At 38.9% G+C, this 15,274-nt stretch overlaps 1 protein-coding gene and 1 long non-coding RNA gene across 2 annotated transcripts in view; both read right to left on the reverse strand.

The window, feature by feature from the left end:
• LOC134802885 (uncharacterized) overlaps positions 1-15,274 on the reverse strand; it is an 84,482-nt gene that overhangs the window by 13,063 nt on the left and 56,145 nt on the right. The gene's annotated exons all lie outside the window — the stretch shown is intronic.
• LOC134802760 (pyruvate dehydrogenase (acetyl-transferring) kinase, mitochondrial) overlaps positions 1-15,274 on the reverse strand; it is a 53,594-nt gene that overhangs the window by 10,977 nt on the left and 27,343 nt on the right. The window contains exons 2-5 of the mRNA XM_063775455.1: positions 6,111-6,168; positions 2,092-2,241; positions 1,286-1,470; positions 450-647 (exon numbers count right to left, since the gene is read on the reverse strand). Coding sequence (XP_063631525.1) covers positions 450-647; positions 1,286-1,470; positions 2,092-2,241; positions 6,111-6,168 — 591 coding nt within the window. The remainder of the gene's footprint in view (positions 1-449; positions 648-1,285; positions 1,471-2,091; positions 2,242-6,110; positions 6,169-15,274) is intronic.

Consider the following 15,274-nt stretch of genomic DNA (forward strand, 5'->3'; position numbering starts at 1 on the left):
GATACCGGTTACTTTTAACCGGTTTCGGTCATCTTCAAAAAACTTACCTACCTAATGAAACCAGAAGCAATAGCAGAAAAATAATGTGGTTAAAATTTGGATACCGGTTATTTTTAACCGGTTTCAGTTATATTTAAAAGACTTACCTACCTAAGAAACCAGAAGCAATAGCAGATTTGAGGAGCTATACTGAAAATCGTAGTTCAAGACCAAAAAAAGTAAGACAATGTTGCCACTGCAATAATTTGTTTGTAAAAGATAATTTATTTATTGGTAATTTTACTCATACGAATTAAACAAGTACTTTTATTTACTTATTTCTACATAAATATGTGTACAAGACGCGCTAGTAAAAAGTGGCCTACGATTTGGTTTGGTCTACGATTTTCAGTTTAGTGCATATAACTTTGCAGATATGGCACAGGCACTAGTTTTCTGCAAGTACCTACCTCCGCACTGCAGCAGCACCAGCTCCGGCGACGCCAGGTAGTATCTGTCGCAGAGGAACCTCGCGTTCTCGTACGCGTCCCGCACGACGCCCGCCACGTCGCACGCGGGGTCGATGCACCCGATGTGTCGACCACCGTTTCCCATGCCATTCACGGATGCCTGCTTAGCGCCCACTGGTTGTTCGCCAAAGAGGATTGCTGGAAAGATAAATTTCCTAGTAAAATTTAGTTCGAAAGTACAAAGAATTTATTTTAGAGAGACTTACAGAGATACAGTGACAAAGTACAAAATGGGTAGGAAATTAAATTCTTTGACTGTACAGTCAGCAGCAGAAGTTGCTAAGCGGGCGAGGTGTTCAAAATTACCTTGACACGCTCTTATTCTCTTAACAATAAAGTCGCGTCAAGATCATTTTTAACACCTGGCCCGCTTAGCAACTTCTGCTGCTGACTGTACCTAAGTCTTAGGGTGAATGAAGGATTTTCTTGTGAACAGTACATTTCCTGAGTACGTAGTTGAGAGGGGCTGGATTGGAGAGTGGAATTTTCTGTAGACATACTATTTTGCAACAAAATTGCAGGTAGATGCTAGTAAGGTATACGAATTGTCAGACAGTGTAGGTGGTACTCACTGTGTTGGTTGATCAACATTCTGATAGAGATGCGGCTCATATAGAACCGGTCGAGGAAGTATTGTATGGAGTGCTCCACCCCGCAGTCTACTTCATGTGACTCCTTCAGCTCTAAGAATCCTTGGGCTATGGTCTGATGGTACAGCGAGTTAGAGAGAGACAGTCATGTTAGACAGAGACACGTGGCTATCTGATGGTACTTACTATGTTGGTTGATCAGCATCCTGATAGAGATTCGGCTCATATAGAAGCGGTCGAGGAAGTATTGTATGGAGTGCTCCACCCCGCAGTCAACTTCATGTGATTCCTTCAGCTCTAAGACTCCTTGGGCCATGGTCTGGACTACGTCCGCATGCCGATTTCGGATGTGGACTAGTCGCTCGCAGAATCTGGGAGTCAAAAATGTTGTATGAGGACGCGAATTTTAGGCTATAGTAACGATTGATCACTTTCTTATAGCGACCATAGCAACCTTTTTAATGATTTGCCTATTAATAACAAGACCGAAGTGATCCCATAAGTGTTCCGTGAACAAAGTTTTGTACGGAACACTAAAAATTGTAATATATATAAATTGTAATATGTATATTTATTTGTCTTTTTTTTTCAACCGATTTGGTTCATGTAGTTGCGTGCTTTTTGAGGCATGACCGACTGACGGCATACGAAGATACTGGTAGTAACACTATCCCTTTCATTACAATTTGCTCATTCACCCTTGAGAGGGACCCCACACTAATGTCTTTTGAGCGTCGGCATCTAGTCAACGCTATGGAAAACGATGTCGCTATATTGCGCCAACGTTTCGTCGAGCAGCAGCCATAGAGTTGAATAGACGCCGACGAGTGTGGGATCTCTCTGAGACGTCATTACGACCTGTGCTACTGTCTCCCAGCAGTTTAGAGGCCCCAATACCATGCCCAACAACATACAAAATGTTGGTAGCGGTTACCAGCTATGTACTATGTACCCACAGGGGTGAACTACTCTTGAGGTACCTATATACTCACTCGCTAAGCACTTTCTGCTCCGGATCCATCTTCTCGAACCTGATGATTTCGGCGAAGGAGCGCTCGTACCACTGGTTCACGAGGCCGACGGAAGGCATACGAAGAAGATTTTCAGGTAGTAGCGCTATCTCTTTCATTATGTTCGCCAGTCTGGAAAGAGGTGATTTATAAATATGTAAATAAATATTATGGGACATTCTTACACAAATTGACTAAGTCCCACCGAGTCATCCCTAAGTTGAGTGAATTATGGCTTACAAGATTGCTTAGTTTTACCGGTTTTGTTAGTCAATTGAGAATTATTAATATTATTACTATGTAGGCAATGAAAGTATGTATGTACTCTAGTTGACAAAGAAATAAAAAATAGAATTCGCTTCCGTCGTCTTTAAAAAAAAGTTCGGTTAAATGCCAGCTCGATGTCGAGAATATTAAGAAAATTAAACCGGTTATAAAAATTAACCGGTTATACAAGTTAAATGTTAACCAGTTAAATCAGCAGATTAAAAACGAGATCAATATTTATAAATTCAATTCAGATTTTTTCAGTAATTCGAATTTGAAAATAATTAATGTATACCTAAATTGTAATGAAACAAAACAATAAAATGAAAATATTATTCAAATAATTCTTACAGATGTAGTGCATAATTGTTTCCATCGTATTTTCTCGGAAACGTTCGTATTTGTCATGCTACTTCAGTCAACGTCAGTACTTTTTGTCCCGAGACTGACTGAAATAGCAAGACACGTTCGTACGTTTCCGTGAAAATACGATGGAAAATAATTATGCATTACATCTGTACACGATCCGCATATGATGAATTAATGACTATAATATTTGAAGACTCGTATTTAGTCAAAAAAGAAATTATTTAAACTGAAATAAATGTCATATACTAAGAAAAAGTGACCAAGGCCTCCAGTGCCCCAGGCTGGAATCGAACCAGCGTCCTCTGCTATCGCGGCAGGTGCCTGTGCCATTCGGCCACCGGGCCACAGCGGCATTTCAGTTTATAATATAATTTATATAGTAGTAGAAATAAAAACAAATTCTGAAAATAATTGAATTTGTTCTAATACTTCTAATAGTAAGAAATTATTTATTTTGAAATTTCCGAGTAAACATTTTTACATATTTGTCCACCCACATATGGCCCCTACTTCATGAATGATTAATTGATTAAAAAGGATGCACCGTATTACGTCTAAAGCAAACAATCATTCGTAATTAGTGTAACCGGTTAGAGGGCGTATTAATTAAGAATAACTACTGTTGTGAAGTAGCAATTATATCCGGTTTATAATGATGATTATTAGATCCGTAATGATAAGGATAAATGACTCGACGATCATTGTTCCTATAGTCGTGTCAGCGAACGGTCTCATAGCGAAGAGTCTCGACCAACACCTAGAGAGACTCTTGCTGGGTGGTTGGATCAAGGGTCAGATGCAGAAGGCGGTAATTTTGGACACGGCGCGTATAATACGTCGGTTTCTCACTCTGCGGCCCTGACCACCGGCAGCTTGGACCCTGCCCCGCTGCCGGCGGCACCCTTGGTTAGGTTTTTTATAATGTGTTTATATATATTTTGTATTGTTTTGTGATTGTTTTTGTATTTTACTTTTATACTCACATTGTAAAATCCTAACCTAAGACCCTAGTTGAATAACGATGGATAAGTCATTCCTATTACTACACGTCTCGCGACGAATGATGGTCACTGTGAGAGTTAATTTTTAGGGTTCCGTACCTGTTGCGAACGCAACCTTTATTTGTATAATACAGTAACTAAACGCAGCCGTCGGGCTCGGCTAGTATTTGGAAGCTTTTTCTAAAGCACCAATAGGAGCGCTCCACATATTATGTATCGCGGCCAATTAGAGGCACCCAAATCTTAACCACTATTTTCGGACATTCAAATTATGCAAATCACTCTTTCATCAGCCTCCATACGATTACCACACCACTTTTACATTTAACCGTTTAGTCAAGGAACCCTTGTAAAACCAGTACCTATTGAAATTATAATAGTTTACTTCAAATCGAAGCTTTTTATTTGAGTCGTCGAGATCCTGACCTGCACGGCGGCTACAGTACCCAAAGGGTAAAAACGGGACCATATTACTAAGACTCCGCTGTCCGTCTGTCTGTCTGTCACCAGGCTGTAACTCATGATCCGTGCTAGCTAGACAGTTTAAATTTTCACAGATGATGTATTTCTGTTGCCGCTATAACAAGAAATACTAAAACAAAATAAAATAAAAATTTATCCCATACAACAAACGTAATGTTTTTACCGGTTTTTGCGTAAAGGTATAGAACCCTTCGTGCGCGAGTCTCACTCGCACTTAGCCGGTTTTTATATGGAGCCAACGTACAATGTTGGTAGAAATTGTTAGGACACATTAATTTCAATTTTAACAACTTTTAGATACGGAAGTCTAGTTGAACAGTGGTCTTTGGAGTACTGATAATTCCGTTACTTGACGCTAGATGTCGCCTACGAAAATAATAGGCATTTTGGTAACAAAACGAATGTATGGAGTGAGCACTCTATGCGTGCTTATTTCTCTATGCCAGGTGTAACAAGGAGGGGGGAGGGGTCAAAAATCATGAAATAGGGAATATTAGCCAAAGCTCTGCGTAGGTGACACAACTAGCACATACAGTAAACAAACATCAATGACACATCATGCGTCACTACGTCAATCACATGACCTACCGTGAAACACGACAATTGAAAGTTCGGTTTCTGCCTCTCTATCACTCTTGCATATTCGAGCGATAAAGAGGCAGATAACTAAATTTCGATTTTCGCGTTTACCGGTAGGCCCTTGTTAACAAGCCGCCTTGATGCATATTTTATAGTCCGTGAAAACTTGTCAAAAAACAGTTTAAGGCAAAGTATAATATGTATAAGTTAGTCTATGAATTTACTAGAGTCGGTAGTGATGCACTCTGGCGGCAGAACATTGCAGTAATATCCCCTATTCGTGTGATGTAATGTAATTTATGGATGACCGCTACGGCCCGATTCCAACTTTAAGATACGTCAAATAATACGACTAGATACGATATGGATTAGATATGTCAGTGTCAAAAGTGACGTTTTTGTTTGAAGAAACGTCACTTTTGATACTGACATATCTAATCCGTATCGTATCTAGTCGTATTATTTGACGTATCTTAAAGTTGGAATCGGGCCGCTAACCTTAAATCGTTACAACGTTTTATTTATAATAACAAAGGCTAATAAACTGTATTTACATAATAACAAGTAGTAGGTAGTTATCTAGTAAATAAGATAACTTTAATCTACAAAGAAACTATTTATAGTATTTATACAATACAATTCAAAACACGCCGATAACATTTAAAAACAACGATAGTGAAAAATTTGTAATAACAATAACGTTTATTTGTTATTTTGTAATATTTTCGCCAATTAAGGCGATATTTAAAAGTATTTTACAGTACATATGGTCCTATTTTCCCGCACTAGTGCGTAAAATAGCACTTTTCGTGCGTATGTCAAAAGTTTAAAGGCCCATACATATGTACTGTAAAACGTTGTACGATACACGTGCGAATAAGTAATTCGCCACTCGTTTCGAATTTTCTCTTGTCCGCACTTGTATCGTAAATAACTATTTTATCAAAATCGCGGTTCAGCTGTGCGGGTCAATAACTTTTTAGTATGAGTTAAGGTTATGGGAGTTTCCTGTGGACATCATAAAATAAACGGACTTTAAAGCCTAATTTTCGTAAAATCGCCATCAGATATATCGGAGCGGCCGAGGTGCTCAAAAATATCTGAACACGCACTCTAGCGCCTTGGCAATAGAGGCGTGTTCAGATATTTGTGAGCGCCTCGGCCGCTCCGATATATTTGATGGAGACTGTACTTTATCCTAATAGGCATGTTGAGACCGCCTACTTTTTAAAAGGTAACATACAACATACAGAACGGAAATCGTATAGACATCAAATATTATAAACAAACGTGTAAGTATACCTTACTGGTAGCTCCTTCCTTAGGAATATGTATGACTTCTTTTCGCACGCGTTTAAACCTGAAACAAGCGAAAAACATGATAAAACTCATAATTTAACAAAGTATACACAGCTGTAAGATATTTCTTTTGGGTCTCTATTGTTTCCCATAAAGTTTATAGACATCATTAGAGAATTTAGTGATGCCCCGAATAGTGAATTTGGCCGAGTACCGAATATTCGGCCCCTCTCTCGGCCGAATACCGAATATTCGGCATGACATGCGAACATTTTGAGTCACAATTATTATGAAAACTGTTCGCCAACAAAGCACAACGTTTGCTAAGATATATTTTTATGTTGAACAGAATTAATGAATGTAGTTAGAGTCAATTAAATTAAATCAGACCCATGATAAAAATAAAATATTTTGTAATCAACAAATGCTCAAAAACGTGCCTTCGTGTTTAACTACTTTCCAAGAATACATTTAAAAAATTAAATATACTTACCTAGTTTTTGGTTATTTTTTGTGTAATTTTTCTGTTTAGGTAGGTGCAACAGATATTCGGTTTTCGGCCGAATAGTGAGCAATATTCGGCCGAATACCGAATATTCGGCAAAGTCGCCGAATAGTAAGCAATATTCGACCGAATAGCGAATATTCGGCAAAGTCGCCGAATAGGCCGAATACCGAATAGTTGCCGAATATTCGTGGCATCTCTAGTCATAAATTCATAATGTATGTGTTTTTTCTCAGAAACGTGTAACTTTTCAGGATTGCCATAAAACAAACCTAACCTAACCTATCTATAGGATAACCCTACGAAAATCCTGAAAAGTTAACGGTTTCAGAATTATGACTAGGTAATGATAATCTGACAATCATTACATTATGACTTTCAATAATTATGTCAAACAAAGGGACCCCATTTCTTTTGGTTAAAATTTTTAGGCAATGGATAGGCAAAATGTAGTCTACCGCAGCCAAAATTTAACCCGAATAAAGAGGAACTATTTTGCATGTTAAAACGATTATACCTATCACCGCCTGGGATTACCTGCCTAGCATTATTAAGTGGCCTCGCTCTCTCCTTGTCCTTTATTTCTCTACCTATGTTAGTAATGGTTAGGTAAGATATCCATTACCAGGCGTGGCTCACTCCGCGATTTCGTCGCGACGCTACAAGTACATGCGACCCACAACAATTTTGGTGTCTAGCAATAGTAGTTGCCGGGCACCGCTACAGAACGGACGCCTGCTTGCCCTTGCGCCACCAAGCGGTCATATCTGTCGTAACAGACGTTTTGTTAGAGAGTGAACCTTCTGTACCTAGTACTATTATTTATTCTGTGTCATTACTAAAGGAGCAATTTTTTCGAATTTTAAAAGTCAACATTAGTATTAATTGGACATATTATTTTCGCCAAGATTGCCTGAAATGACCGCAGCTGTGTAGACAGATAACATTGTTTACTAAGTACATACCTACGTCAGCATCAGTACGGTTACCATCAGTTTGTCACTGACATAAACGCCGTCGAGAACGTAATTTACTTTCTATACATCTCGCTCGCACTCGCATATTAGTGCAAACGGGATGTATAGAAAGTAAATTACGCTCTCGACGGCGTTTATGTCAGTGACAAACTGATGGTAACCGTACAGAAGTTGCTAAGCGGGTACGGTGTTCAAAAATTACCTGCCTTGACGCGCTCTTATTTTCTTAACAATAAAGTCGCGTCAAGATCATTTTGTACACCTCGCCCGCTTAGCAACTTCTGCGGCTGACTGTACATACATATTAAACCAACGCCTACGTATTTAAAACGCTTCGACAATTTCAATCTGTTTCAAGGCTCGTAATTTCTAAGCCAGCGGATTGGAAAAGAGGGTTCTGGAACGGGTAGAATGTGATAAGAGCCTCTATTCGAGAAACACAAAGCTTTATAATCTTAAATGTAACCATATACTTAGGGAAATAAATAAGCATAGAGTGTAGAGAGAGCACTCCATACATCAGTTTTGTTACCAAAACGCTTATTATTTTCGTAGTCGACATCTAGCGTCAACTAGCGGATTTATCAGTACTGCTACTAGACAATAGATGTCACGACCGAAAAGTCTAATGCTCAACCATTTTCAGCTAATATTATAACTGAATAAACGGGAACTCTATCAACTAATTCTGCTTTAATATTAGTTGTAAATAGGGGGTATTACTGCAATGTTCTGCCGCCAGAGTGCACCACTAGCTCCTCTAGTAAACCATAGAGTAACTTATACATACTGTGCCTTAAACTGTTTTTTGACAAGTTTTCACAGACAATAAAATATGACATTGATGCATCAAGGCGGTTTGTTAACAAGGGCCTACCGGGAAACGCGAAAATCGACATTTAGTTATCTGCCTCATTATCGCTCGAATATGCAAGAGTGATAGAGATGTTAGATAACGAAATTTCGATCTTCTTGTTTCGCGGTAGACCCCCAGATTGTGACGGATAGTGGTAGTGGCGCCACCTACGCACAGTTTCGCGTAACCCGGTATCGTCTTGGGTCGTCCCATTCGTTTTTCGTCAAGTTCTTAAATTAGTCCTATTCTGCTTTCGTCACTCATTCTACATTCGTCACAATCGTCGGTGGCTTTCAATGTAGAATGTATGTATTCCCTATTGTTGAGTCTTCTTTCTTATGACTTTTCGTCAGTCGCGACACTCGTGACATCTAGTGTCAATTGTTTGCCATCGTCATTGTATAAAGTCTAGAAGCGACCAAGTGATAATGATACCACGAAGTTGATCACCTTGAGTCAGAGTAAACAGCTTCACAAACAGTCATTGTTTATGTACGTCCTGTGCTTATGTAACAGTAAATACCTATTGCAGGTTCATGTATTATTATTAAGCTATAAATAGTTCGAGCGCTAATGTAATAAGTTTTTAGCAAAAAATAAATTTTGGTTGTCACCAGCAGAAGTTTTTAAGCGGACCAGGTGTTCAAAATGATCTTGACGCGACTTTATTGTTAAGAGAATAAGAGCGTGTCTAGGCAATTTTGGACACCTCGCCCGCTTAGCAATTTCTGCTGCTGACTGTACAAGCTATTGTCGAATGGTTTTTTGAGACAATCCTAAAACCCCAAACACAATTAGGTTGCGTTGTTTCATCACAGAGTTCCTATGGCCAAGCACCTCCTGTCTCCATCGCCAGATCAGATCGATGGTACCATAATATTGCATTGTCACCCGAATTACATATGTATGCAAATTTTCAGCTCAATCAGAAATCGGGAAGTCGGTCAAATTTAATAGCTTCCAAAATTTGACCCACACTAACTAACAAAGTTATGTACCAACAGGGCAAGTTATATAAAAGCTTGTAAAAGTAAAAGGATTTGATTCCAAGAGGGCATTCTATTCTCTAGCATATGTTTTTCTGAAATGCTCATCCGACATCCGATGTCGAATCGGATAATGTGAAGTCGCCAATACGGGGAACGGTGACTGTTTATTGTCCGTGGTTTATTGTTTATTTTGTTTATTAACTTACACTAACAGGTAGTTTTAATTTTCAACAAGCAGAAACGTCTGCGAACGATGCTTTTCGTCTGCTCAGATGGCAGCGCGCTGGAGTATCGACCCAGATGCCGTGAGTCAAGTCTCACCCAAGACAGTAATTTTTTCCACTTTTAAATTTATTCTAAGCTTACTAACAGGTAGGGATACCAAACAGTCAGTCACCTAAAATAACAACAAAAATATATAGGAACTTCATTGATGTATGTGTAGTTTAATCACTTTTATTGCAAATAAAAAGTGATCTTTGGACTATCAGTAATTTTTAAAAATAAACATCCACATCCCAAATTTCGTCTAATATTCAAGAAATCTCACGCGCCGTTCAAAGTCCGAGTTTTCAAGTGTTGGAATGAAAACTGCAGCCAATAACAAACATTTGAAACATACAACCAATAACAACATATTATTATACGTAATGACAATTTGGCACACGCCTTATACTTTGATTTTCGAACGCTTAAAGAACAGGATACCAGTAGGCCTAAGATGGTCGCCTCTTTATCACCTGTCACCATGCCTGTCACTCACGTTCTAACAAGTATGTAAGTGCGAAAGTGACGCATGACGTGACAGGTGATAAAAACATGACTATGATACCACCGCAGGTTTGGTAGAGTTAGACCAAGAAAAGTCTGCAGCGATTTTGATAGCCCACGCAGTGCAAGTGTCATTTTAAACGTCAAACTTCTATGAAATCATAACGTATAAATAACACTTGCACTGCGTGGGCTATCAAAATCGATGCAGACTTTTCTTGGTCTAACTCTATCAGTTGATATTGTACTCCACGAGGAAAAGATGAAATGTTCTAATTTAGTAGAACTGGCAAGAAATTGAAGAACCATTGGAAAGTTTTCGGTGTTCAAAATAATACTTTTACACGAATGACGCGGGCATGTTGCTATACAATACACTATACAAAAATAAACAATTCGAATGTTAAACTTTCCACGTCATTCCTAGCATTTGACCAGCCGCCAGAATGGCGTAAAGCGTAAATTATTACAAATTGGCAATATAAATTTACATTCATGGCCAATGTCACTTGTAGCTGGCTGGCAACTGCAATATCTAATGCAGTTTCAAAACAATCATGTTCATGATTCATGTTCATTCAATTGTTAAGCATGTGCTTGTGCAGTAAATTCCAAGTTTTAAGGGGCCCACTGATTAACAGTCCGCCGGACGGTATCGGCCTGTCAGTTAGAACAAAATTTTGACAGTTCCGAACAACTGACAGGCCGATACCGTCCGGCGGACTGTTAATCAGTGGGACCCTTTAAGTTATTGATTTTCCAAAAGCACTTACGATTTTTACTAGTGTTAAGGCACAGAATAAGTAATAGTACTACCGTACAGAAAGGACACTTCCTACAAAACCGAAGTTTGTCAGCGATTCAGGGTCGAATTATGATATCCCTTTCTAACTTATGGCACTATCCCTTTCGACTATTTAGGGTTGTAAAAATTCATGTAATTATCTTATCTGTGGTCGTGCATGCAAAGGGACGACAAGTTGTGTCAACCCTAATAATTGCTCGGAGCAATGCTGAGCCGTACGGAGCCGAGTTTGCCCGAAGTCAGGAGTGTCTCCCCACTAATAGAGTTTATGTCAGTGCCAAACTGTTGTAGCAACACAGAAATAATTTTAATTATATTGCTTCACCGGTTTGAGCTAGATTGCTAGAATCCAAATTCTATCAGAAATCGTTTTACTTTACCGGTTTGAGCTGGGTACGTCAACGTCACGCTTTATGAATTTGGGGCTATCAAAAACCGATTTTACATTAACTGGATTTATAATAGTCTATTAATATTAACAATTATTGTGCAAACGCATGTAGAGCAAACGGCTTTATTGAGTTCCGTACCCAAAGGGTAAAAACGGGACCCTATTACTAAGACTCCGCTGTCCGTCTGTCTGTCACCAGGCTGTATATCTCATGAACCGTGATAGCTAGACAGTTGAAATTTTCACAGATGATGTATATCTGTCGCCGCTATAACAACAAACACTAAAAACAAAATAAAATAAATATTTAAGTGGGGCTCCCATACAACAAACGTATTTTTTTGCCGCTTTTGCGTAATGGTACGGAACCCTTCGTGCGCGAGTCCGACTCGCACTTGGCCGGTTTTTTTTAAATTAAAGTCAATTTAATTTTGTAGGCGGCTAAAGAAAACATGTACAGATACCTATAGGGCATAGTCTTCCATCGTATTTTCTCGGAAACGTTCGTATTTGTCATGCTACGTCAGTCAACCTCAGTAACTTTTTGTACCGAGACTGACTGAAATAACAAGACACGTTCGTACGTTTCCGTGGAAAAACGATGGAAAATAATTATTACAGATGTAGTCTTGTAAGGTGGTGGTACTAGTGCTCGACATGCTAATGCCCAATAGATGACACCTTACTGTCACCTCTATTGACAATGACTAAAGTTTCAAGACGACATGTACAGTCACCTGCAATAATATGTTACTCTTCGAAGGCCGCAAAAATATGTGACACGCTCTTATGGCTCTACAAATAAGATCGTGTCAGATATTTTTGCTGCCTTCGAAGAGTAACATACTATTGCAGGTGACTGTACTGGGACCGCGTCGAGCACCAGTACCACCGCCTTATGTAGGTGTTGGCATGATAATGATATCAGCTTCAATAGGCAGGGTCATTAGTAGTGTCACTACCCACAAGACCACACATCGTCAAATGCATGACAATTATCACGTATGCATTACTGGCCACATGAAAATATGAATGTGATATTGTTTGTACAGTCACCTGCAATAATATGTTACACAACGAAGGCCGCAATAATATCTGACACGATCTTATTTGTAGAGCCATAAAAGCGTGTCACATATTTTTGCGGCCTTCGAAGAGTAACATATTATTGCAGGTGACTGTACAGTGCTATGACCCGAAATTGGTTCAAGGGCAGTTACGTAAGTTTACCAGTGAAATCGACTAACTGCCCGATTCGAACTTTAAGATACGTCAGTTAATATATCTAGAAACGATATGGATTAGATGTGTCAGTGTCAAAAGTGACGTTATTGTTTGAAGAAACGTCACATTTGAAACTGCCATAACTAATCCATATCGTTTCTAGATCTATTAATTGATATCTTAAAGTTCGAATCGGGCCGTAACTACAATAACATGGAAGGATAATGGTTAGGGTTTGCACGACGGATCCGAAATGTATGGGAAGATCCGCGGATCCGGATCCAGATCCGGATAATTTCATACATTTCCGATCCGGATTGCAAACCCTAATAATGGTGATAGGGAAAACGCAAGTTTATTGCCAAAGGGTGTATAATTATCAAGCATATTATAGGTTTTACAACTGTTAAGTAAATTAATAATTTATGGTTTTTCTTTGTTTTGTTTCCTTAGAGTTTTATAATGAGCATACCTATCCTAGCTTTAAAGTATTGAGCTATGTTCTTATCTATGGGCCACTAGTTGCGTAATATAATATAAAAATGGTTTTCTGTTTATTTTTTTATTGTTATGGGCTGTCAAAACCAAAATTAGGGTAAAATTGGTGGCATTCTTTAATAATTTATGATAGACACTCAGTAAAAATGACATTTAGGTACCTCTAAATAAAGTAATGACATTACTATTAGCAGTGTAGTGATTGAAAATTGAAGTTAAACGAAGGAATATCAAAATTATTCATATTATTCATTACTTATAGGTGCTTATAGTCTAAGGCCTAGTTTCCCCTCTGGGTTGAAAGGTCAGGCCCCAATTTCATCACGGCTACAATTGTCAGTGACATATGTCGAGCGACAATTGTCAAGCGACAGGTGACATATTACAATTTTATAAAATATTTTCTATAGAAATACTTACAAACATGACAGGCATTTTGCTACAATTGTATGTATTACAATTATGTTATGAAACAAGAATTATTTTTTCTAGTCGACATATTTGTAGAATTGTCGGTGAATCTTGACAGGAAATGAGTTATATGTCGGAATTTCGTGACAATTGTAGTGTTTCTTGTGACAATTGTCATAAACTTAGCAAGAGAAATATCTGTTTTTTTTCCGATATAGTAAAGTTTTTTTTAATAATACAATGATGGTGGCAAACAGAAATACGGCCCGCCCGATGGTAAGCGGTAACCGCAGCCCATGGATGCCTGTGACGTCAGCAACAGTGATGTTTTACAATTGTCGCACCTGTCACCCTGGTGAAATTGGGGCCAGATGGCAGTCGCTTTCGTACAAACTAGTGCCTACGTCGATTCTTGGGATTAGTTGCCAAGCGGACCCCAGGCTCGGAACGTAATATAATTGTTACTGTCACTAAATAAATAAAAAACTCTTTACAATCGAGAAAGTTATTTTCGCTGAGAACGTTGCATTACACGATAACAATTGAGTTATAAAGCTAAAGTTAGGTATGATACAGACAGATACAACTAGGTCAAGGAGGCTCGACCATTTCAAGGAGATTCGACTCAGCTGAAGTCAACAATTAAAGGGCAAAGAATATTTAAATAGGCGTAGGGGACCGTTGGGCAGTCGGGAGGCTCAGGCACTCCCTATAAGTACTGATTTACAAGGGGGTGCCCGAGTCTCCCGACTGCCCAATGGTCCCCTATCTCCCCTATTGTCAAAGTAAATTTTGTAGTCACAGTCAATTTACTGCCATCTTTCGACAGATGATTAAAACTTTTAGAACGCCATGTGACTTTGATCCTTATTCTTTCACTGATATGTGTTAAATTTGTTAAATATATTATATTATTATCAGTGACAAGATGGACAGACGACCTTGTTAAGGTCGCCGGAGGACGCTGGATGCGGGTGGCTGCCAACCGGTGCGAATGGAGGTCCAAGGGGGAGGCCTATGTTCAGCAGTCGGACGTCTTATGGCTGAGATGATGATGATGATGATTATCAGTGATCGGGGATTTGGTTGCAACGCCGCGGGATCTAGTAGAATTTTTTGTATGGATACGGGAGTAAGCCCGCAATATGGATTGAATTTTTCACAAAAACGCTATCTTAATATTTTTGAAATACAATTACCTACTAAAAGTAAAAATATTTCATAAGAAAAAAAAACATTATTTACCCCTAGTGGCAACCAAATCCCCGATCACTATTTATTATTATTTGTTAAATATCAAAAAGTGTCGACATCTACTCGAGTATAAGCCAAAGGTATGGTGCCATCTTTTCGAGCTATACACTCTATTCTCTTTGCTAAATGGTAAAGGTACAAGATGGAATCTGACTGTAGACAGCAGCAGCAGACGACGTAAATTTATTGACGATTTTCTCGATCCAGACTCCAGTACGGTTACCATCAGTTTGTCACTGACATAAACGCCGTCGAGAACGTAATTTACTTTCTATACATCTCGCTCGCACTCGCATATTAGTGCAAACGGGATGTATAGAAAGTAAATTACGTTCTCGACGGCGTTTATGTCAGTGACAAACTGATGGTAACCGTACAGAATGTAATGTACCCAAGAACGGCAAGTGAACTCGACCATGAATCTAGTATATAACTGGATCAGGCATGAGGGGTGGGAGGAAATAACCGAACAGGATAGTCTTATGT

The sequence above is a fragment of the Cydia splendana genome, chromosome 25, assembly GCF_910591565.1.
Source record: "Cydia splendana chromosome 25, ilCydSple1.2, whole genome shotgun sequence".
Classification (NCBI taxonomy): domain Eukaryota; kingdom Metazoa; phylum Arthropoda; class Insecta; order Lepidoptera; family Tortricidae; genus Cydia; species Cydia splendana.